This window comes from Myxine glutinosa, chromosome 6, assembly GCF_964187855.1.
Source record: "Myxine glutinosa chromosome 6, kmMyxGlut1.1, whole genome shotgun sequence".
Taxonomy (NCBI): Eukaryota; Metazoa; Chordata; class Myxini; order Myxiniformes; family Myxinidae; genus Myxine; species Myxine glutinosa.
In genome coordinates, this window is record NC_136266.1 from 72,335,624 (window position 1) to 72,359,662 (window position 24,039).

Sequence of the window (24,039 nt, forward strand, 5' to 3'; positions counted from 1 at the left end):
CCGTGCAGAGCGAGTGCCAGGGAACCGTGCAGAGCGAGTGCCAGGGAACCGTGCAGAGCGAGTGCCAGGGAACCGTGCAGAGCGAGTGCCAGGGACACATGGAGTAAGCACGTCGTGGCCTCGTGCAGGGTAAAGTGTACGTCGTGGCCTCGTGCAGGGTAAAGTGTACGTCGTGGCCTCGTGCAGGGTAAAGTGTACGTCGTGGCCTCGTGCAGAAAGTGAGTGTCATGCACACATGCACCAAGAGTGAGTCCGGCAGCCAGCAGAGGGCAATCATGTGCAGGCACGTGCAAGGTGAACAATGTCCAAGGCCGAAGAGAGTCCAAAAACATGTCTACAGCCAATGCAATCCAAGGTGAAGTGTAATGCAAGCACGTAATGAGGCCTGTGAGATGGTCCAATCAAGAAAGGAGCACACATCCTCGGTGAAACCGGCAAAGAGACTTCCGCTTCCGGTCCCTCAAGCGAGGAGACTTGCTTCATTCTCTCCACGGCATCAAAGTTTGAGTATTTTCCCATTTGTGTCTTTGTCAAACCTCCACTGGTTATTTTATTGTGGATTTCTTATTGTGTGTTTCTAATTAGTTTTGGTTTTGTAATAATTGCAAACTTGTGTGTACTCTTGCTGTGTGTGTAACTTGTGCAAACTCTGCTGGTACCAACCTCCTGATCCCCCCCATCCGGACCAAATTCAGATCCTGGGGGACAGGGCCTTCTCCATCGCTGCTCCCACCCTCTGGAACTCACTACCTCACACCATCAGAGACTCCTCCTCACTCACCACATTCAAAACATCACTCAAGACCCACCTGTTCAGCACTGCATTCAACATTCAACCCACAGCATTTAACCCCTGACTATCACTTCTCCTTCTCCCTCCTTTTGCTTTAAATATTTCCCTATTGATTCTTGTCTTTTTGCAATTGTTGTTTTCATGTTTTGTTATGCATTATGTTTTGCACTCTGTCAAAGCGCCTTTGGGCTTCATGAAAAGCGCTATACAAAATAAATGAATTATTATTATTATTATTATAATTACTAAGTCTTTTGTTTGCACCTCAAGCACGGCCTGATCTCTCGAGGCTCACTCCCCCCCCCCCCCCCCCCTCGGTATATTGTGAATACTAGTTCCTTTGCTGTATTTCCTTGTTTCTTCGATTTTCTTTTCTCCCCCTACCTCCCATGAACATCTTTCCCTTTGTTGAACGTTTTAAATACAGAATTTTATTCTTATTATTATTATTTATTATTTCCCTCCTCACGGACACGTGCTTGTTCTCGCGCCCCCTTGTCTCGCCTTGTGCCCCACCCCCTTTATCTCCTTTTTCTTCCAACTCTCCAGCCTTTCCAACTCCAGTTTCCTCCATACTCACTCAACCCTTTCTCCTTCTTTCGCAAAGCCACGTCCTCACTGAGGAACTTTTCCCAGATTGTTTTTCATGGTTTTGTTTAAATATTATTACTCCCGCCAGGGAGTAATGCATTCGATCGTGTCCATGTGTGTGTGTGTTCGTGTGTTTGTGAACAAGATATCTGGAAAAGTTCTGAACGAATTTGGATGAAAGTTGGTGGGATGATTGCCCTTGGGATAAGGAAGAATTGATTAGTTTTTGGTGAAGCTCAGGATATTATTCCAGATCCAGGAATTTTTTAAAGGATTGTTTACCATTGGAAGATAGAGCTCTTTTTTTTTTAACATTATCTTCTATATATTCTATATTTAATATTGTGATATGAAAATAGTTTTCATATTTGTTGTAAATGTAGTTTAAACTCGTGGTAATGTGTTAGAGTGGTGTATTTTGTTAGCAGCGTCTTCAAGGTTCTTTTTTTTTTTCTAATAGACATATTCTGTCATTTTAAAACCACCAGTGTGTGTATTCGGTTTCCCCGTTTCATAAAATGTGTCGTCTGATACGTATAATGCTTTAAAACTGTTTTTTTGTTTGTTTGTTTTTTTACCTCAGGTGAGATATCAACATTTACCTCAGCGAATGTCAATCGCGGTGTCAGTATTTGATGAACTTATAAAGACTTCGGTGACTTATAAGTGTGACTAGCATTGCACGAGATTCTTCCCAGAAGAATGAGTGGTCGCATTAGCTTGAACGACTTAAAATGAGCGAGTTTTGTTTTGACGTTTGGGCCAGTTTTACATGTTGTATCCTTAAGGAATGAAACGAACGTTTTTCCTGGCTTACTATTTTATTTGAAGTCACACATGCCTCAAAATACACTCACCTATATGGAATTGAACGCTGAATCCGAAAATGTAAGTGAAATTGCCTTGTTTTTTTTTTAACATTATCTTCTGTATATTCTAAATTTATATCTGTGCAGTGTCTGCCTTGTCTTGTCTTGTCTTGTGTTGTCACTGAACTACTCCCTCAAACTTTTGTGAAATCATACTTTTCCAACTTGACCCACGGCGGGAGTATGCGCTCTACTGAGTGTCGTTCTTGTTTAAATATGTTTAAACTTTCCCCTGCAGTGTTTTATCCTGGTGTTGGCTTAGCGGTTAGGGTACCGGCTTGGGATCCTAGGATCCTGAGTTCGAATCCCGGTCGATTGCTAAATTAACACCAGGGGGGTTGACTCAGCCTGTCATCCTTCCGAGGTCGGCAAATTGAGTACCAGCTTGCTGGGATGAATGATCACGGTGAGTACCCCGATTTAGAATAGGTACACCGTATCCCTGCGCATCGTAAGAGGCGACCAAGGGTTGCCGTCAGGAAGGGCATCCGGCCATAAAGACATTGCCTCAAACAGGGAGGAACCATGATTGTCATGGGGCCCGCAAGGCTAACCCCCGCTCTAGTGGGGAAAATGGCCTTAAAACGATCATTCATTCTGCAGTTTTATTCAGTAGTTTATTACAACACACTGGTTTTCTTCCTATTTAAAAGGCTTTTTTCAATTTCCTCTTAAATTAATTCCACTTCAAAAATAAATTCAATCTCTTACAGTTCTTCCTCCCTAGATTCTCTAAACTCACCTTCATTCCACCCCTCCTCTATCGTTTTCAAATGGATCCGACTTGAAAATCACAATAAACCGAGTTTGTAATAAATGTTCGTTTTTCATTAATCATCCACTTTCTAAACTCCCCCCTCACACCTTCCCTCCTAAAGCCCCTCTCACCCCTCCCTTTCAATTCTCCCCCTTCACCCCTCCCTTCCTAAACTCCCCCCACACCCTTCCCCTCCAAATATTTCCCCCCACCTTCCCCTTCAAAACTCCCCCCCCTCACCTCTCCCCTCCAAGACTGCACCCCCTCACCCCTCCCTTTCAATTCTCCCCTCGCCCCTCCCCTCCAAATCTCCCCCCTTTCCCCTGCCCTCCAAATCTCCCTCCTCTCCCCTCCCCTTCAAATCTCCCTCCTCCCCCCTCCCCTTCAAAACTCCCCCTTGCCCTGCCCCTTCAAAACTCCACCCCCCCCAAATCCTCCCCTTCAAATCTCCCCCTCCTCCTCAAAGCTGCCTCCTCCTTACTTTGTCTCCCTCCTATCTCATACATCCACCTCCTCTAACCTTCTACTTTTCTCTGCCTTCCCCCCTTAAACAACCCCTCACTGTGCCTCCCCCAATCACCATCAAACCTTTTGTCCTCCTCATCCTCCCTGTCCTGCTCCCGATGCTCCCCCTCCCTCTTCCTTAACGGTATGGACCTCAAACATCCAGGGCCTCTGCTCAAACCTGATTGATCTCTCCATACAGGTTGTGTCTGTCAAACCAGACATAATCTGCTTAACATAAACTTTCCTCCTTCAAGATGTCTCCGATCTAATATATCTAATATATATCTCCCTTAATATCTAATAATATTAATATCTCCCTTAATTCCTTCCTGTTCTCTTCACCCTCTCTTTTGCTCAAGGTCATCTGCCATCTGCTTGGAAATCAGCCAACATCACCGCTTTGCACAAAAAAGGTGCAAAAACAGATCCCAGCAACTACAGACCAATCAGCCTTCTCCCAATTATCAGCAAAGTCATGGAATCCATCATTGCTTCAGATATTAAATCTTTCCTCTTCTCCAATGGCTTGATCTCTGATCATCAATTTGGTTTCAGACCTGGTCACTCTACTCTGGACATGCTGCTTCTGCTTTCTCAACAATGGATGGAGGTCCTCAACGCCAAACAGGAAATTAGAGCTGTCTCCCTTGACATTTCACGTGCCTTCGATACGGTCTGGCACCCTGCTCTGCTCTCCAAACTCTCCTCCTTTGGTATCCATGGAAATCTCCACGCATGGCTGGCGGACTTCCTCTCTGGTCGTAGTCAACGTGTGGCCCTGAATGGGTTTCTCTCATCTCCTCTTCCTGTTCAGGCTGGAGTTCCCCAAGGTAGTGTTCTGGGCCCTGTGCTTTTTCTGGTCTTCATCAATGATCTCTCTGACTCTCTTGAAAATCCTCTCTATCTCTTTGCTGACGACTCTACTCTCTGTCGCTCCATTCCTCATCCCTCAGATCGGCAGTCTGCAGCCTCCTCACTCTCTGCAGACCTGGACAAAATCACAGACTGGTCAAACAAGTGGAACATGTCTTTCAATCCTGACAAATCTCACACTCTTACAATGTCTCTCCGAAAGGACCGACTGGACAACCCTCCCATCTACTTTCTCAACAATCCTCTCCAAGAAGTTCTGTCGCTCAAGCTTTTGGGTCTCACTATCTGCCATGATCTTTCTTGGGAAAACCACATTTCCAAGCTGGCCTCCAAAGCCAGTCGCCGACTGGGCATCCTCCGTCGTGCGAAGTCCTTCCTTGGCACACCTGAGCTCCTCACCACATACAAGGCTTTCATCCGCAGCTCAATGGAATACTGTTCCCCCCTCTGGGCTGGTGCTCCTGCCTCACACCTTGCTCGGCTTCACGCTGTTGAGGCCAAAGCTTTCAGAATCATTGGAATCTCCTGCGATGTAGTCAACGCCGAGGGCCTTTCACTCACTCACCGCAGGCAGGTTGGTGGTCTTTCTGTCTTCTACCGACTCCTCTCCGGCCTTGCTCCCCCAGCTCTCTCTGTGCTCTGTCCCCCCAATATTCCTTCAGGTCGCACAAGATCTGCCTGCAACCCTCTTCTGGTTAAACTGCCAAAGTCTAGGCTCTCTGCTCACCTTCACTCTTTCATTCCCCTTTTCTCCCGCCTCTGGAACAAACTCCCCCACTCCCTTCAATCCCACTCCTCCCTCCAGGTCTTTAAAACAGCTGTTCACCACCATCTCTTATCTTCCCCCATCGAAAACCTTGATCTTTTCTACCCCCGGTAATTCACCCCAGAGTCCTTGCAGTGTTCATATGTTTTAATCCTCTCCCACCTCCCCCCAAGTCCTCCCGATGTCCCTGTTCTCAAATGTTGTGTTTGTGTCCTTCCCCCTCTCTTTTGTGTCCTTCCCCCTCTCTCACCATCTTGTCTACCGCTCCCCTTGTTTTTTTGTGTTTTGTGTGTCGGTTTGTCTTTTTGTGTGATTAATGTTAGCTCTTTCACGAGCCTCGATCTTGTATACAAAAAAAAAAAAAAAAAAAAAAAAAAAAAAAAAAAAAAAAAAAAAAAAAAAAAAAAAAAAAAAAAAAAAAAATCTCTTCCTGGTTACTCCCTCGTCTGGTATGATAGACCTGAGCCTCATCCTGGTAGTGGGGTTGCTATCTTTATCAAAAACTCTCTTCCTCACTCTCCTTGCACTGCCCTCTCTCCACCCCACCCTCAGGAGTACCTCTGGCTGGCTACGGCTTCCTCTCAGCTCCCACCTTTTGTTTATATGTGTTTTGTACCGTCCTCCAAACAGTGATTACTCCATTTACATTTCGATGTCTGACAACATGGACCAACTTCTATCCACTCATTCCAACTCTCTCTTCCTCATATGTGGTGACTTCAACTGTCATCATGCCAGCTGGCTGGTTGTGGGTACCTCTCTCACCAGCAATGGCATCTCAGCAAAGGACTTCTGCAACTCACTGGGACTGACGCAATCTGTCAATTTCCCGACCCGGATCTCAGTCAATGGAGCATTTTCTCTTCTGGACTTGGTTATGACAAACTTCCCTGCAAATGTCTTCTGCTCTTCTTCTGTTCCAATCGGTTCTTCTGATCATGTGCTTGTTAAAGTGGACATCTCTCTGACCATTCTCGGAGAACCTCCTCAGCGTCGACGAGTCTGGCATTTCACTCAGGCTGACTGGCACGGTTTTCAAGCAGCCATCAATCATCTGGACTGGTCTCCCATCTCTACTGCCTCTGACATTAATTCTTCCTGGGAATTCTTCCAAAGCAAACTGCTCTCTCTCATGCAAAGATTTATCCCATCTTGTCTTCAGTTGTCTTACCCTTCCTCCCGTCCATGGTACACTGAATCTTGTGGTGAGGCAGTCGCCCTGAAACAACTTGCCTTTGCCTCTTGGAAGGCTAATCGAACTGAAGGCAATCTCAGTTCCTTTCACAAAGCTCGGAACAAGTGTGTGTTTACCCTCAGGAGAGCCAGGAAACACAATGTCTCCACACTCAAGAATGAACTCTCAATCCTGTCTCCTTCCTCCAAATCCTGTTCGCATCTGGTCAAATCCGTTTCTGGTGTTTGTTCCCCCTCCATCCCCTCCCTCACCTCAAATGGCTACACAGTTGACTCCGCATGTGACAAAGCCGAATGCCTCAACTCTGTGTTTGCCTCAAAATCTTGTGTCCCAAACTCGTCTCTCTGTACCCACCTTACTCAGTCAAACCCAGCTGCTCCTGGAATCTGTGTCCTTCTCTCCTGACAAGGTGGAGAAGTTTCTGTCAAACCTCAACTCTGATTCTGCAACTGGATCAGATTACGGGTCCTAAATCACGGGTCTGCAACACGTGTCCTAAAATCCTGCTTTGCCGCCCTTTCACACCCTCTCTCTATTCTCTTCACCCTCTCTTTTGTTCAAGGTCATCTGCCATCAGTTTGGAAATCAGCCAACATTACCGCTTTACACAAAAAAGTTGGAAAAACAGATCCCTGCAACTACAGACCAATCGGCCTGCTCCCAGTTATCAGCAAAGTCATGGAATCCATCATTGCTTCGGATATCAAATCCTTCCTCTTCTCCAATTGCTTGATGCAGAGAACAGGGACATAGGGAGATCTGTGGGAGATCTGTGGGAGGGAGAGAGCTTGGGGGGAGGAGGCATGGGAAGGGGGGCGGGCGAGGTAGGAGAGGTATAAAACACATGGACACTGCTCGGACTTCCAGGAAAGAAGTCAGTGATTGAAAGATGTGGATTTGGGGTGTATTAATGGGGGTAGAAAAGATCAAGGTTTTGGATGGGGGAAGATAAGAGATGGTGGTGAACAGCTGTTTTAAAGACCTGGAGGAAGGAATGGGACTGAAGAGAGTGAGGGAGTTTGTTCCAGAGGCAGGAAAAAGAGGAATGAAAGAGTGAAGTGAGCAGGGAGTCTTGATTTTGGCAGTTTCACCAGAAGAGGGTTGTTGGCAGTTCTTATGCATCCTGCAGGAATATTTTGGGGACAGCACAGACACAGCACAGACAAAGCTGGGGGATCTAGGCCAAAGAGGAGTTGGTAGAAGACAGAAAGACCACCAACCTGCCTGGGGTGAGAGAGTGAAAGGCCCTCAGACTCAGCTTCATCGCGGGAGATTACAATGATCCTGAAAGCTTTGGTTTCTAAAGCGTGAAGCCGAGCTAGGTGTGAGGCAGGAGCACCAGCCCAGAGAATGTGGTTTTCCCAGGAAATATCATGGCAGATAGTGAGACCCAAAAGCTTGAGTGACAGAACTTATTGGAGAGGATTGTTGAGAAAGTAGATGGGAGGGTTTTCCAGACGGTCTTTTCAGAGAGACATTGTGAGAGTGTGTGATTTGTCAGGATTGAAAGACATGATCTTTGCTTTGGAACACATCAACAGTGCAGAAGTCTAATTTTCTTGAATGATTTTCTCAGATTTAATAAGTATGATTCTGATGTACACGGCTCACATTCTGATGTATGATCTGATGTATGATGTATTCTCTGTTGCAGAGCGTCTGTGCTGCTGAATCCGTTTCTTGGCATTGTTTATGCAGGGTGGTTTCTGTTTGACGGTGCCTTCCCAGCAGTAGTTATTGCAGGAGTTTGTAATTTTTTCAGGATGCTTGCGATGGCTCACTTACTCTTCACGAAGAACACTGTGGAATCTTTAATGTCCAAAAACGGATTCTGGCAGATACGATTATTTCGTTTTGTTTTGAGAGACGCCCTTTTAACATCCACCCTTGGGATGACACACACATTGATGAAACATCAGGATGACGGTGTATAGCCAGGTTGAGATTCAAACCCAGGCTAGACAGTTTAGAGGCAAGTGTGCGTACCTCTAGGCCATCCAGTCAGTTTAGCATGATGCAGCAAAATTATTTGGTATTTTGGCAATTACATTTATGTTCATTCATCCTCCAATTCAAATATATTTTGCAATGCGAATTTCAAACTAACACACCCAGTAGATAAAAGTAAGTGTTCTACCTGTAAAATGATGCATTTATCAATAATCCATTCTGCTGATTTCCTTTGGCATGCTTTGATGGATTTTCATGATTTAATTATCCCCTTGATTTTTGAAAATCCCTGGTGTTGGCTTAGCGGTTAGGGTGTCGGCTTGGGATCCTAGGATCCTGGGTTCGAATCCCGGTCGATCGCTGAATTAACGCCAGGGGGGTTGACTCAGCCTGTCATCCTTCTGAGGTCGCCTAATTGAGTACCAGCTTGCTGGGATGAATGATCCCGGTGTGTACCCCGGTTTAGAATAGGTACACCGTATCCCTCCCTGCGCATCGTAAGAGGCGACTAAGGGTTGGCTTCAGGAAGGGCATCCGGCCATAAAAACATTGCCTCAAACAGGGAACCATGATTGTCATGGGGCAATCCTATAGCAATTAATCCTGTACCTATAGCAAGGCTAACCCCCGCTCTAGCGGGGAAAATGGCCTTAAAACGATCATTCATTCATTCATTCATTCTTGATTTTTGAAAAAAAAACGGGGATATTGTGAGCACCGTCTGTCTTTGTCTGTCTGTCAACATGATTGATGGGCAGACAATCTCCAAAACGGTTGTGCAGAAATTGAAATTTGGTAGTTATGATCACCACATGGCAAGAAGTTGCACAAGCAGTATCATTTTTGGACCCATCCCCTGAAGTGGGGTCAAAAGGTCGAATACAACAAAACGAAATTACGGGCACATTTTGAAACTATTTTTGAATGAAACTTTGTATATGTAATCAATATTGGAGGATGCATGAAATATGTAACTTTTTTGTGGGATTTGTAACCGGTTCATGCACCGGGGTAGGGACTTAGGGTGACAGGCGGCAAAATGACAAAACATTAACTGAAAATTTGATATTGGGTTATTCCTGGTGGAAGTTTTTGCCGTGTTTCAACTCTGCTTTAGGTGGGAAGCGTGCGGATTTATGATTGCACGCCATCCACTTTTCTCTCGTTTCTAATTATTCTTCCTCTGCTCTGTTATTCCATTTTCACCCATCTCTACCTCCGCCTACCCACAACCACAATTGTCTTTGCTATTTTACCACTTCATCTGTCCCCTCCCTCCACCCCATTTTACACCCATGTTACTTTATCTTATTTGTGGCATTTTGCTTTTGATATGATTGCCCAGGCCTAATGTGGTGATAGTTGTGGTGGTGATTCGCCTGATTAGCGACACTCTTGAACTTTGAACGGTCTCCCTGTATGAAATACGACTGCAAATTGAATTGGAAAAATATTTTGTGACCATCTTTTGGTTTAATTTTGCTGTTTGATCTGTTTTGTTGTTCTTGATGTTATTTGTTTGTTCTGTTTGTTTTGTATTTGTTTGTTTGTTCAGTTGTATAAAGGCTTTTGCACACAAGTGTTTGTTCTGCAGGAAGCTTCCCATTGTGGATAATGAACGATTGCACACACTCCTTCCCACGGTTGTTGAGAGCAGCTCCCTGTCAAAATCTCAAGATTGTTCAGAGAATTTGGAAACTTGCAACATGATCATGGCAGGTTCAGGTATTTAATGAATTGACGTATTTGAGCATTTTTCCAGATGCGTCAATTTTGTCTTTTTCATCGATGATTCGTTCTATTTGGTGGGTTGTATACTTAAGAATTATATACAGTGTATCAAAAGTCAAAACGAAGGCCTTCCAAGCCGATAAATGCAACACCGTATCAAGCGCCATTTGCCCATGCGCACCACTTCGCTTCCAGCCCGGATAGCTTCTGCGGTCTGCTCTTGAGTTTGTTTTGAAGGCCGAGGAGTTTGAAGGTCACAAGTAAAGAACAATGGAGCCACCAAGCATGGTTTTCGACCTTTTTATGGGCACGTCAGGACGACATACTAGGCAATCTTCCACCGACTTTCTTTCTGTCTTCTACCAACTCTCTAGCCTATCTCACCCTGCTCTGTCTGTGATCTGTCTGTGCTCTGTCTCCCAAATTTTCCTTCAGGACCCACAAGATCTGCCTGCAACCCTTATATGGTTAAACTGCCAAAATCAAGACTCTGCGCACCTTTACTCTTTCATTTGTCTTTTTTCCCGCCTCTGGAACAAACTCCCTCACTCTCCTCCATCCAGGTCTTTAATACAGCTGTTAACCACCATCTCTTATCTTCCCTCATCCAAAAACCCTGATCTTTTCTACCCCTGTTCTTCAACCTTTTTCAAATTCCTTTTTCTTTCCTGAAAGTCCCTGTGGTGTCCATCTTGTTTATCCCATGTACCCTGCCCCAGTCCTCTCTCTTCCACAGATCTCCTGATGTCTCTGTTCCCTACTGTTGTTGTGCTTCCCTCTCACGCCCCCTCTTGTCTCCCGCTCCCTTTATTATATGTTATATGTGTTTGCTCTTACAGGAGCCTAGACTTAGTATCAAAAAAAACAAAAAAACCGTTTACTGTGACCATGCAAACATAGTCGGTTAAATAATGTATTAAACCTCCTTGCTTGATGGAGCAGCAAGCTACAGATTGCTGCGCGAAATGTGAGCAACAATGGCTGTCTGCCATACGAGCACATTGTTTGTGCCTCGCTGAACATCAACTAGGAGGTGGGAATGCGGTCGGACGTAATAATAAACCAAAAGAAAGCCATTTTGACCCGATAAATGGAACACTGCTTTAAATGCCATCTTTAACTTGTAACCTTTACAATCCTCGGTCTTTAAAACAAGCTCCGGTGTGGCCTGCCGAAGCCATCCTCCGGGATGAAGGTGAAACGACGCGCATGCGCACGTGGTGTTTGATGCCGTGCTTCATTTATTGGGTCAGAAGGACTTTGGATTATTATGCCCAATTGCAAGCCCACTTCCTGGTCGATGGGCAGTGAGGCAAAGACGATGTACTCGTGTGGCAGACGGCCAATGTTGCTCACAGGTCATGCAGCTTGCGGGACATGATCTGTACCTCACTGCTCGATCAACCTGAGAGGTTTTATTTGCAGTATATCCAACTTGACCTGGGCACATTCGTTGTGTTTTCAAAACGTATAAAAACTTTAATTTTTCTCATCTCTACTTTCCAGTTGTTTTGTGCTACCATATGCTTCAGAAGACAAATAGCTCTGCTTACCATGTCTGTCTGTCATTCACCTTGGCTAAAGCATGTTCTTCCCTGTCTGCTTGTTAATGTCATGCATTTTAAGCAGCAACGGTTACCTGTCCCTCATTCTTGCGAATGTGGGCTGTAGGTGTCATGTTGACTTGGACTTGCCAAAAGCTATGGCCTGAACCTACAAACCATTTCTTTACTCATGAATAAGTGAACTCTTCGTTGGGAATGTAAAGACCCTTTCGTTTTAAGGACAACGTGCACATCTATGGCTACTCGAGTGATCAGAGGAATCGTACGATTACTGCAAACAGGGACATACCAGGTGTCCAATTTATCTATTTGGGGTTAAAAACCAAAGCCTCCTGTTTGCTGACCTCGAGGCCGTGCTGTACACCCTCAGATTCTCGGGAATCATACGCACCTGGAAAGGAGCAGAGTCCACTCCACCCTTCACAGATCAACATTTGCCTTCAGGTATGCGAAAAGTGCCTCGCTCGGGGGCCTGGTCTGTGGCTCAGAGCGTAGCCTTAACCGATGTCGTTGGGAAGTGCATCGTTTGTTTGTAGAACTTGGAGCCTGAATCATTCGTCGCTCAACACGTCCAATAACCTTGGCATGCATTGTATGTGAAGCCTCCTTTGATTGCTTGCCATTCTTCTTCCTGGTACTTGTTTCGACGTGTTGTGTTAACTCGACAAACAAATATGCAGAGATGAACAGTTTCGTAGGTGTCGTTTTGTTTACGGGTTATTTTGAATATTTTTGAGTGGAAAGTGTGTAATTAGGTTCTGCAATGGGATACCACGACCCGGACCATTGCGGGGGGGGGGGGGGGGCACGGTACGTGTTGACTTTTTGATCAAAGCGCAGGTCTCGTGTCGTTGCTCGTGAATCGGTTTTATTTTGTAATAACTGTTGGTTCAAGTATTCCTTCATCAAAACAAAACTTTCAGTATTTAAAAGGTTAAAATGTTCTATACTTGGTAAAGATTGAATGCTTTTCGATCTAATGTTCCAAACTCATCAAATTTCAACATTTACTTTCCCCATTAGGTGTGTACTATGTTGAAATTACCTTGATTTAGGGGTGAGGTTATTTGCTTTGTTAAAATTTTCTCCCCCTCTCCCTCCCCATGTAGTCGTGGAATTGACTTGTGGGTACTGATCTGCACATTGTAATTATCACACTCAAACGTGTTAGTCTTTGTCCTTTGCCCTGTTAATGCATCTTTGTTTGTGCAGGATTCTTCCAGCCTGGAATTCAAAAACGTGGAGCAGTTGGAAAAGCCGCGCTGGTACATCACAATGTTATGCACCCATGTTTGGCTTATTTTCAAGGGAGGGGTGGGGGAGTAGCATGGCTTTGTTGTTAGTATTTTTCAAAGGGCTGGGAGGAAGAGGGGTTTTTGATGTTATACAGGATAGGCCAAAAAAATATTTACCCGATTTCAAAATTAAATCAACTCTGATGTGAGTGTGAAACATAAACAGAGGGATCTTTCACATTTATTTCCATCAATACGGATTTTCAACATATCTTCCATCATTCTGAGCACATATGTGAATACGCGCAGCACCGGTGCTGATTACAGCCGACAGCATCTCACGCCCGATATTGACGATAGCCGTAATGCAAAAATCCTTCAGATCACGAATTGTTCTTGGCTTCTCCTGAAAGACTTTTTCTTTGAGGTACTCTGATAAAAAAAATCTAAAGGGGACAGATCTTGTGACCTTGGAGGCCATTGAAATGGAGACGCTGCAGGCTGTAATCAGCAACTGTGCTGCTCGTATTCGCATGTGTGTTTAGAATGATGGAAGACATTTTGAAAATATGTTTAGATAGAAATAAAATTTAAAGATCCCACTGAAGGAGCTCGGGCTCCCACGTCGATCGGAAGAATGGACGCGACAAAAAGCTGGAATTCGTCCGAGTTGCTTTATTCAAACAAAACACTCAGGTACTCTGAAAAGCCCGTTTATCGGGCAGCAATATATATACACACATTATCCCGGAGCGTTTGCCCAGGAAAGGCGAGAGGGGGCGTGGCCGAGCGTCCTGGCTGTGGCCTGGCAAGTTGAGGGCGAGCCTGCCCGGGCGTCCTAGACGAGCCCGGCATGGTGATCGCTCCGCATCCTTGATAGGTGCAAGGCGATTGTGAAAACCCAGCGGTAGCCGCTACACACGTCCCCCCAGAATCGACTTGCACCGGCAGGGTCAATTTGAGGGGGGTCCTGATGACCCGGCCGAAGCGACCCCTGGCGGGTCGTGGGGGGGTCCGGTGTGGTGGTGGGCGGTCGAGTGGGGGGCACCGTGGACGGGGGGCGGCCTCGCCGCGGCGGAAGGGCCACCCGTGGTGGTTGGTCGACGTCCACGTGCGCCGGCTTGAGGCGGTCCACCGCAATCCGGTCCGACCTGCCGCCGATGTCGATGACGAACGACTTGTCGTCCCGTCGCAGGACCCGGAAGGGCCCGTCGTACGGCGGCCGGAGTGGCCCCCGATGTGCGTCTTGACGCACAAAAACATACTCCGCTGTGCGAAGTGCTGGGGGGACGTAGGACTGGAGGTCACCGTGGTGGGATGTTGGCACGGGGGCAAACCGTCGGGCGGCCTCCTGGAGGTCCGAGCGCTGGTGAGCTGCGGACCAGGGACTGGTAGCGTCGGGCACGAATTCGCCCGGGACACGTAGCGCCTGGCCGTAGACAAGCTCGGCGGTGGATGCCTGGAGGTCCTCCTTGGGGGCCGTGCGGAGGCCCAAAAGGACCCACGGCAGCCGGTCGGCCCAACCGCCGTCTTGAAGGCCGGCCATGAGCGCGGCCTTCATGGAGCGGTGGAATCACTCGCACAACCCGTTTGCTTGGGGGTGGTAGGCCGTAGTACGGTGGAGCTTGACCCCCAGGTTGCGGGCGACCGCGCCCCACAGCTCGGAGGTGAACTGTGGTCCGCGGTCTGATGAGATGTGCGCCGAAGCGGGCGACCCAGGTGGCGATGAAAGCCTGCGCCATGTCGGCGGTGGTGGTGGAGATGAGGGGAACGGCCTCCGGCCACCTGGTGGTCCTGTCCACCATGGTGAGCAGGTGTGTGAACCCCCGTGACGGGGGCGTGACGGGGGGAGGGGGCCCACCAGATCCACGTTGACGTGGTCGAAACGTCGTTCGGGCACGGTGAAAGGTGCCAGCGGGGCCTGGGTGTGTCGGTGGACCTTGGCCCGTTGGCAGGCTGTGCAGGTGCTGGTCCAATCGCGGACGTCCCGACGAAGGCCGTGCCAGACGAATCGTGCCGACACCAGCTTCTGGGAAGCTTTCCGGCCCGGGTGGGAAAGGCCGTGGAGGGAGGCGAAGATGCGGCGTTGCCAGGTGACAGGCACGATGGGGCGAGGCTGGCCTTGGGAGACGTCGCAGAGCAGGACAGTGTCCGCGAAGGGGATGTCGGCCAGGCGGAGGCCCGTGTCCGCCGCCCGGAGGGCTTGCACCGTGGTGTCGGTGGTTTGGTCCGCCGCCATAAGCGCGAAGTCCACGCCCAGGTGGACCACGTTCGCGCTGGCCCGGGAAAGACAGTCGGCCACGGCGTTGTTTTTGCCGGCGACATGCCGGATGTCCGTGGTAAACTCCGACACGGCGGAGAGGTGGCGCTGTTGGCGGGCCGACCACGGCTCCGTGACCTTGGCCATTGCGTAAACCAACGGCTTGTGGTCGACGAACGCCGTGAAAGGTCGGCCCTCCAGGAGGTGGCGGAAATGGCGGACGGCCAGGTGTAGACCGAGGAGCTCACGGTCAAACGTGCTGTAATTCAGCTCGTTCGGCCGGAGCTGCTGGCTTAAAAAAGCGAGTGGCTGCCAAACCCCGTTCACCCATTGCTCATGTACGGCGCCCACCGCGTAGTCGGAGGCATCCGTGGTGAGGGCGATGGGAGCGTTGAGCACCGGGTGAGCGAGCAGTGTTGCGTCGGCGAGGGCCCGCTTTGAGCTTTGGAAGGCCGCGTCCATTGCTGCGGACCAGGCGATGTCGTGCTTGGGCGGCTTGCCCCGGTGGGCTTCGTAGAGGGGCCGCATGAGTTGAGCAGCGCGGGGCACGAAGCGGTGATAAAAATTCACCATTCCCAGGAATTCCTGCAGGGCCTTTATGGTGCGGGGACGCGGGAACGTGGTGATGGCCTCGACCTTGGTTGGCAGCGGCACGGCCCCATTCTTGGTGATGTGGTGGCCCAAAAAATCAATGGCCGTCGTGCCGAAGTGGCATTTGGCCGGGTTGACGATGAGGCCGTGCTCGCTGAGGCACCCGAACAGTGTTCGGAGGTGGAGGAGGTGCTCGGCCCGGGACGTGCTGGCGACGAGGATGTCGTCCAGGTAAACGAAAAGGAACGGCAGGTCACGCAGCACGCCGTCCATCAAGCGCTGGAACGCCTGAGCCGCGTTCTTCAGACAAAACGGCATCCGTAAGAATTCGAATAAGCCGAACGGCGTGATGACTGCCGTTTTAGGGACGTCGGCCGCCCTGACAGGTACCTGGTGATATCCCCGTATGAGATCAATTTTCGAAAAAATGACCCGTCCCGCCAGACGGGCGGAGAAGTCTTGGATGTGCGGGATCGGATACCTGTCGGGGGTGGTAGCGTCGTTAAGGCGGCGGTAGTCGCCACATGGGCGCCAGCCGCCCCCTGGCTTTGGGACGATGTGTAGTGGCGAAGCCCACGCGCTATAGGAGCGCCGCACGATGCCGAGGTGTTCTAAAGCGTCGAACTCGGCTTTGGCCACGGCGAGCTTGGCTGGGTCGAGGCGGCGGGCTCTGGCATAGACCGGCGGGCCCGTGGTTGGTATGTGGTGCTCGATCCCATGCCGTACTGCGACGGCCGAAAACGTCGGCCGCGTGAGGGCCGGGAACTCCGTGAGCAGGCGAGCAAACTCGTTCGCCGCCGGGAGGGCGCATGCCAGCTCGGTCGGCACGGAGCTGCTCAATGTGCATACCAGGGAGCTGAAGGTTTCGGGGTTGATTAAACGACGCCGTTGGACGTCCACCAGCAGTCCGTGTGCGCAGAGGAAGTCGGCGCCTAGCAGAGCCATGGGCACGTTTGCGGTTACAAACGTCCAAGCAAAGCGTTGGCCGCCGAAGCAGAGGGTGACGTTGCGCGGGCCGAAGGTGCGGATGGCCGATCCGTTGGCCGCAACCAAGGAGGGGCCGCAAACCGCGGACTGCCTGTCCTGGTCAGAGGCGGGTATGACGCTCAGTTGGGCGCCGGTGTCGCACAGGAAGCGCCGTCCGGACGCTTTATCCGTGATGAACAGTAAGTTGCCCGTGTGGCCGTTCCGTTTCGTTTACCTGGACGACATCCTCGTCGCCAGCACGTCCCGGGCCGAGCACCTCCTCCACCTCCGAACACTGTTCGGGCGCCTCAGCGAGCATGGCCTCATCGTCAACCCGGCCAAATGGCTGGTAATGAACGCCGGCCCGGCCGTTTCCCGGCCTGCCGAAGGTGCACGGGGGTCGGCATGTCCGGGCCTTCTGTCCGAACCTGGCATGATAGTAACACCACGCTTGGTCAGGTGAAGGCCCCGGTTGTCGTGCTGGAGGTGGTCGGCTTGGTGTAGCGGCCGCCAATTGCGTCGGCAGTTCGGTCGTCGACCGTGCCGGGTGCTCGGGCGCCATGGGTGTTGCGTCGGACGGCGGTGGGCCCCAGGTCGCTGCTGCGATGCGCTGGCCTGTTGCGGAGATCTTGTCGGCTTCCCTGGCAAGGGCATGGGGATCCGTGATCGTCGTGCTTGCCAGGGCGAGGCGTACCGGGCTAGGCAGCTGACGGATGAACAGCTCCCAGAACAGGAATGCCGGAGAGTGCTCGCCGAGCAGCGAAAGCATGTAGTCTATTCGCTCGGAAGGGCGCGTGTCGCCGAGCTCGAGCAGGCGCCGTGCGCGTTCCGCCGATGGGAGGGCGAAAGCGTCGAGGAGAAGCTTTTTAATCGCGCCGTATTTGTCAGCGGCTGGCGGGCTCTCGAGGAGGCTCAGGGCGCGGGCCGCGGTGGCTGAACCGAGCGCTGCTACCACATGGTGGAAGCGGGTGTCGTCGGCCGTGATGCCTCGCAGGGCGAACAGGGAGTCCGCCTGTGCGAACCAAACCGCCGCGTCAGCCTCCCAGAAGGTAGGCAGTTTAAGAGCCACTGCCGTGTCCATGTCGGTAGGTCACCAATGAAGGAGCTCGGGCTCCCACGTCGATCGGAAGAATGGACGCGACAAAAAGCTGGAATTCGTCCGAGTTGCTTTATTCAAACAAAACACTCAGATACTCTGAAAAGCCCGTTTATCGGGCAGCAATATATATACACACATTATCCCGGAGCGTTTGCCCAGGAAAGGCGAGAGGGGGCGTGGCCGAGCGTCCTGGCTGCGGCCTGGCAAGTTGAGGGCGAGCCTGCCCGGGCATGCCCGGGCGTCCCGACCGAGGCCTGGCAAGTTGAGCGCGGGCCTGCCCGGGCGTCCTGGACGAGCCCGGCATGGTGATCGCTTCGCGTCATTGATAGGTGCAAGGCGATTGTGAAAACCCAGCGGTAGCCGCTACACCTCTATTATTTGTTTTTGTTTCACATTCATATCAGAGTTCATTTGATTTTTATTGAATTTTGAAATCGCGTACATTTTTCAGGCCACCCTGTATATCGACATGTTAGTTCTACAATATGAACAATAGAGATAATGTTGATTGTTCACTATATCCTTTGACTTGGTACCCTGTGGCCAAATGATCGAAATTGGTTATATTTGGTCGTGACCACTTCACTTCATTAGAACCTGACTGGTCTATAACTGTTTCAGCAGCTGCTCAAATTGTCAATCTCCAACGTGTGTGTGTGTGTGTGTGTGTGTGTGTGTGTGTGTGTGTGTGTGTGTGTGTGTGTGTGTGTGTGTGTGTGTGTGTGTGTGTGTGTGTGTGTGTGTGTGTCACGTTTTATTATAAAGGGTTCCTGCTGTCATGGAATAATGAGTATGGTACTGTTGGAAAGCTGATCATCAATTTGCTTTGACAAAAATTTATGTCCGTGTAATTATAAAATGCCTGTTTTAAAAACCTGTCATTCCTAGGTGGAAGAGTAATGCAGGACTTGTGGCTTTAATGTAGCTTTTTTTAATGGTACAACAGCAGGAGCCCTTCGGAATAGTAGAGCATGATGAACACAGAAAGAGCACGTCAACTTAGGTTTTTGTTAGGGTTAAGAACAAAAAAATGTAGGGTCAAGCACACAAAATAACAAAAAAACGTAGGGTCAAGCACACAAAAAAACGTAGGGTCAAGCACACAAAATAACAAAAAAATGTAGGGTCAAGAACACAAAAGAACAAAAAAATGTAGGGTCAAGAACACAAAAGAACAAAAAAATGTAGGGGCAAGAACACAAAAGAACAAAAAAATGTAGGGTCAAGAACACAAAAGAACAAAAAAATGTAGGGTCAAGAACAAAAGAACAAAAAAATGTAGGGTCAAGAACACAAAAGAACAAAAAAATGTAGGGTCAAGCACACAAAAGAACAAAAAAATGTAGGGTCAAGAACACAAAATAACAAAAAAATGTAGGGTCAAGCACACAAAAGAACAAAAAAATGTAGGGTCAAGCACACAAAAGAACAAAAAAATGTAGGGTCAAGAACACAAAATAAAAAAATGTAGGGTCAAGAACACAAAATAAAAAAATGTAGGGTCAAGAACACAAAATAACAAAAAAATGTAGGGTCAAGCACACAAAAGAACAAAAAAATGTAGGGTCAAGAACACAAAATAAAAAAATGTAGGGTCAAGAACACAAAAAAATGTAGGGTCAAGCACACAAAAGAACAAAAAAATGTAGGGCCAAGAACACAAAATAACAAAAAAATGTAGGGTCAAGAACACAAAATAACAAAAAAATGTAGGGTCAAGAACACAAAATAACAAAAAAATGTAGGGTCAAGAACACAAAAGAACAAAAAAATGTAGGGTCAAGAACACAAAACAACAAAAAAATGTAGGGTCAAGAACAAAAGAACAAAAAAATGTAGGGTCAAGAACACAAAATAACAAAAAAACGTAGGGTCAAGAACACAAAATAACAAAAAAATGTAGGGTCAAGAACACAAAATAACAAAAAAAACGTAGGGTCAAGAACACAATAACAAAAAAATGTAGGGTCAAGAACACAAAATAACAAAAAAAATGTAGGGTCAAGCACACAAAAGAACAAAAAAACGTAGGGTCAAGCACACAAAAGAACAAAAAAATGTAGGGTCAAGCACACAAGAACAAAAAAATGTAGGGTCAAGCACACAAAAGAACAAAAAAATGTAGGGTCAAGAACACAAAAGAACAAAAAAAATGTAGGGTCAAGAACACAAAGATAACTCCTCCCCACCCCCCCACCCCCCCCCCCCCCACCCCTCACAACCCCATCCCCCCACATTCCTTCACCATATCCAGGAACGGTTTGACTTCACCAGTTCCAAGTACCATGACAGTTTCGGCACAAACGCAAAGACTTGGAGATCCCGCAGCCAAGTACTTGGTTCATCAGGACCGCACCGCCAAAGGGTGCACAGTACCGCAGGTACATCTCCAGTTCTTGTTTTTGCAATGTTTTTAACTGCTATGAAACAAAGTGCTAAATAAAATTTTTATTTGTAGTTTTTATTATCCTTTTTATTTTATTTTTTACAACTACTTTGAAGAAGAGAAAAAAAAAACCGATGAACAACTCGTCCCATTATTGACATGCTCTGCCTGATGACGATCGATGTTGATTGCCAATGCTTTATTAAAATTAAACTGTAACTCGTAAATGTCTTCAGACGTCATTTCCAAATGCAATGCAGAATATTCCTTTTTATCCTGCAATTTTTTTTGGAAAATGCAAAAATGCTTTTGTTCTGTGTATATAAAGAACTAACAGCACAGCATTCTCTATTTCTCCTCTTCTTTATCCTTGTCAGTAGAATGAAGAACTAGTCAGTTTTGCTTGTGAAGTCAGCTTCTTGCTTCCCATGGTGGTTAGCAGACTCTGTCATCATTTTGTTGATTCCACACCCTTATCTTTATCGGGCACATAACCTCATCCCCACCCTCCCCTCATCCCCACCCTTCCCTCATCCCCACCCTTCCCTCATCCCCACTCTCCCCTCATCCCCACCCTTCCCTCATCCCCACCCTCCCTTCTTCCCCACCCTTCCCTCATGCCCACTCTCCCCTCATCCCCACCCTCCCTTCTTCCCCACCCTTCCCTCATCCCCACCCTCCCTTCTTCCCCACCCTTCCCTCATCCCCACCCTTCCCTCATCCCCACTCTCCCCTCATCCCCACCCTTCCCTCATCCCCACTCTCCCCTCATCCCAACCCTTCCCTCATCCCCACTCTCCCCTCATCCCCACCCTTCTCATCCCCACTCTCCCCTCATCCCCACCCTTCCCTCATCCCCACTCTTCCCTCTCTCTCGAGGTTATTGTTGTTGTTTGTTTTTATGCCTCCGCTGACGAAGGCGCAGGAGGCATTATGTTTTCGGGTTGGCCGTCCGTCTGTCCGTCCGTGATAGGTTTTCTTTGCCACGATAACGTGAGAACAACTGAAGGGATCCAAGTCAAACTTGGTGCAGGTATGCATAATGAAGTAAAGACGAACTGATTAGATGTTGAGGTCAAAGGTCATGGTATGTGAAAATCCTGTTTCTGCGACGACTTGTGAACCAGTGATTATTTTGTCCAAACTTGGTGTAAGTGTGTATATATAATGATGAGATGAACTGAATCGATTTCTGCATCAAAGGTCAGAGGTCAGGTAAAATGTGATACTTGAGAACAGCTGAGGGGATTCAAAACAAACTTGGTACAAGTTTGTATAAATGATGTAATAATGTAGGCGGAGGCATATCGGTCGATGGTTTGACGTTCGAGTTAAACATTGTTAAAAACACTGCAAGAAGTGCCATAAAACAAGACAGATAAAATAGTATATACAGGTGAGGCCGTATGGGAGTGACGACCAAAATGATTAGTGGTGAAGACACTGGACTGGCATATACCAGCGGGTGAAGTTCGAATCTGGCTGAAGGTGGGTGTGTTAAATATTTGGATTCAAAACTTGTGGAAACAGAACTAATTCCAGGAGGAATTATTTTTTATGCCTCCGCTAATTCCAGGAGGAATAACAGGCCACAACATGACACACACAGGTGTAGGGCACCTGCTTTTTTGATCCGTTCAGTCCAGGTTTGATTCCTAACCCAAGTACGAGCTGGAGGATTGATCTTTCAGAGCGCCGTCCGTTCCTAGAGGTCAGACGTTGAGCTGTGGACGTTAATGGTCCCCCTGTCTTTTCAGTTTCTTCACCAGCACCTCGGCTGCATTCCCGCCCTGACCAACAGGTGGCACAACGTTGATAGCGCAACTTACACCTCAGTAGGGATCAAACCAGCGGCCTGAAGTAGTAATTTGATCCCAATCCAATAGGCATTCAATAAAAGCGAGCTGGTTCATTTCATGGTCTTTAAGGAGATTGTATTATGCCTGCTCCACCTGGTCTAGAATAGATGGCACTCATCCACATGGTGGTTGAATTTTGCCTGACATCTCGTGTTGGGCACTAAAGAGTTACCTATGAAAAAGTGCCACCCACATCCCCTGCAGGACAAAAAGAAATACTGAACAAGTACACATACATTCAAAGTACACCGCCCCATGCCAAATAATTAAATATGCTGCAGCGCGGCATTGCCGGGGCGCCTCCGGCGCCCGGCAATACCGCAGTGCAGCTCATTGAGGCTGCATTGGGAGGGAGAGGTGTACACTAATTGATTGATTAATTGTATCATTAAAATCAATAAAAGATTATCACAAAATATTTTCATAATCAATTGGCTAATCGCATAACTAAACCACTAGTGCTTCATCCGAAGATGTATCTTTTAGAAATTTAATTAAATAAGTCATTTATAAAAAATTAAATAATTAATTGATTACTCAATAAATAATTTATCGATTAATCAATAAATAATTAATAGATGAAATGATTAATCAATAAATCAAAAATATCCTTGATAGCCACATAGTGGGGCGGCTTAGCCCAAATATTCAAAAGAATTGTGCATTTTGTGAAACAAGCACCAAATTTGGCACAAATGTACATTAATATGTTGCGAACATTTTCAGATATTGGGCCACTTGAAATTCCGTAATTCTTTTTTTCAAATTTCGTAATTTCAAATTTTTCGGGTGACACCGTCACAATTTCGGTCTTCGAGGCCGGCCGTTAGGCAAAGTGTGACCGGAAGGGACGAGGTTCTCTTGACCACGTGGCCCTCGATCTGGGAAGCGAGAGGCGTTCCATTAGTGGACGCGCCCCTCACGCCCGACTTTTGGGCGGCCCCGGCAGGCCGTTTGTTTTGACGTTCCGTGACAGGCCCCGCACCCCCACCTCCGGGCCGACCGGAAGCTTGTGCTGAGTACATCATACCTGAACAACTCAGTGAGGCAGAACACAGCAGTGCACACCAGGGTGACCCCTTCAGTGCATAAACCAATTAACCTGTCCACTGCAGGGCATATAGAAATGAAGTTATTTTCTGCATATAATAATAATATAAGTTCAGTTCTATATAACAATTTCTGTTATCACCACTACCACTACAACTACCACTACTACAAGCTTTGTCTGGAATTTTGTGGACTAACAGACAAACAGACATACAGACAAGCTGGGATCAAAACATTACCTCCTTCCACCATTGAGTGTAGAGGTAAACATCATGGAAATTATATCATGCCCTAGATTTAATTCATGCTTACCCGTGTATTTGCTTCACTGGTTCACAAGGTCTTTTGCATACATGTAATTCAGACTCTCGTCTTCATTGCTGACCACACAATGTTCGCAACATATTAATGTACATTTGTGCCAAATTTGGTGCTTGTATCACAAAATGCACAATTCTTTTGAATATTTGGGCTAAGCCGCCCCACTATATCGGCCGGCCTCGAAGACCGAAATTGTGACGGTGTCACCCGAAAAATTTGAAATTACGAAATTTGAAAAAATTTGAAAAAAAAAATTACGGAATTTCAAGTGGCCCAATATCTGAAAATGTTCGCAACATATTAATGTACATTTGTGCCAAATTTGGTGCTTGTATCACAAAATGCACAACAGGTTTGCTATGCTGCTACACTAACATCACTTGGTCACTCATGTCCAAATATTAGCTTCCCAGCTCAAAAGGTGCCTGAGATATTGGCCAAATGAGAAAGAAAATATATAAATGATTAATAATGAAAATAAATAAATAATAATCATAAAAAAATTAAATTATTAATCAATTTGGTCAGAGAACACATAAACTACCACTATTTCATCAGAATCTGTAACTGAAAAAAAAAAAAAAATTTTTGTCATTAATCAAATAATTAAATAATTAATCGATTAATTGATTAATTAATAAATCAAAAAGATCCTTTGCAGCCAAATCACCTGGT

General features: G+C 47.5%; 1 protein-coding gene across 1 annotated transcript in view; it reads left to right on the plus strand.

Moving 5' to 3' along the window:
* Positions 1 to 24,039, plus strand: part of LOC137429962 (band 4.1-like protein 5) — a 96,429-nt gene that overhangs the window by 67,994 nt on the left and 4,396 nt on the right. The window contains exons 16-19 of the mRNA XM_078779988.1: positions 9,959 to 10,026; positions 11,968 to 12,041; positions 12,810 to 12,862; positions 20,003 to 20,129. Of these exons, the coding sequence (XP_078636114.1) occupies positions 9,959 to 10,026; positions 11,968 to 12,041; positions 12,810 to 12,862; positions 20,003 to 20,129 (322 nt within the window). The remainder of the gene's footprint in view (positions 1 to 9,958; positions 10,027 to 11,967; positions 12,042 to 12,809; positions 12,863 to 20,002; positions 20,130 to 24,039) is intronic.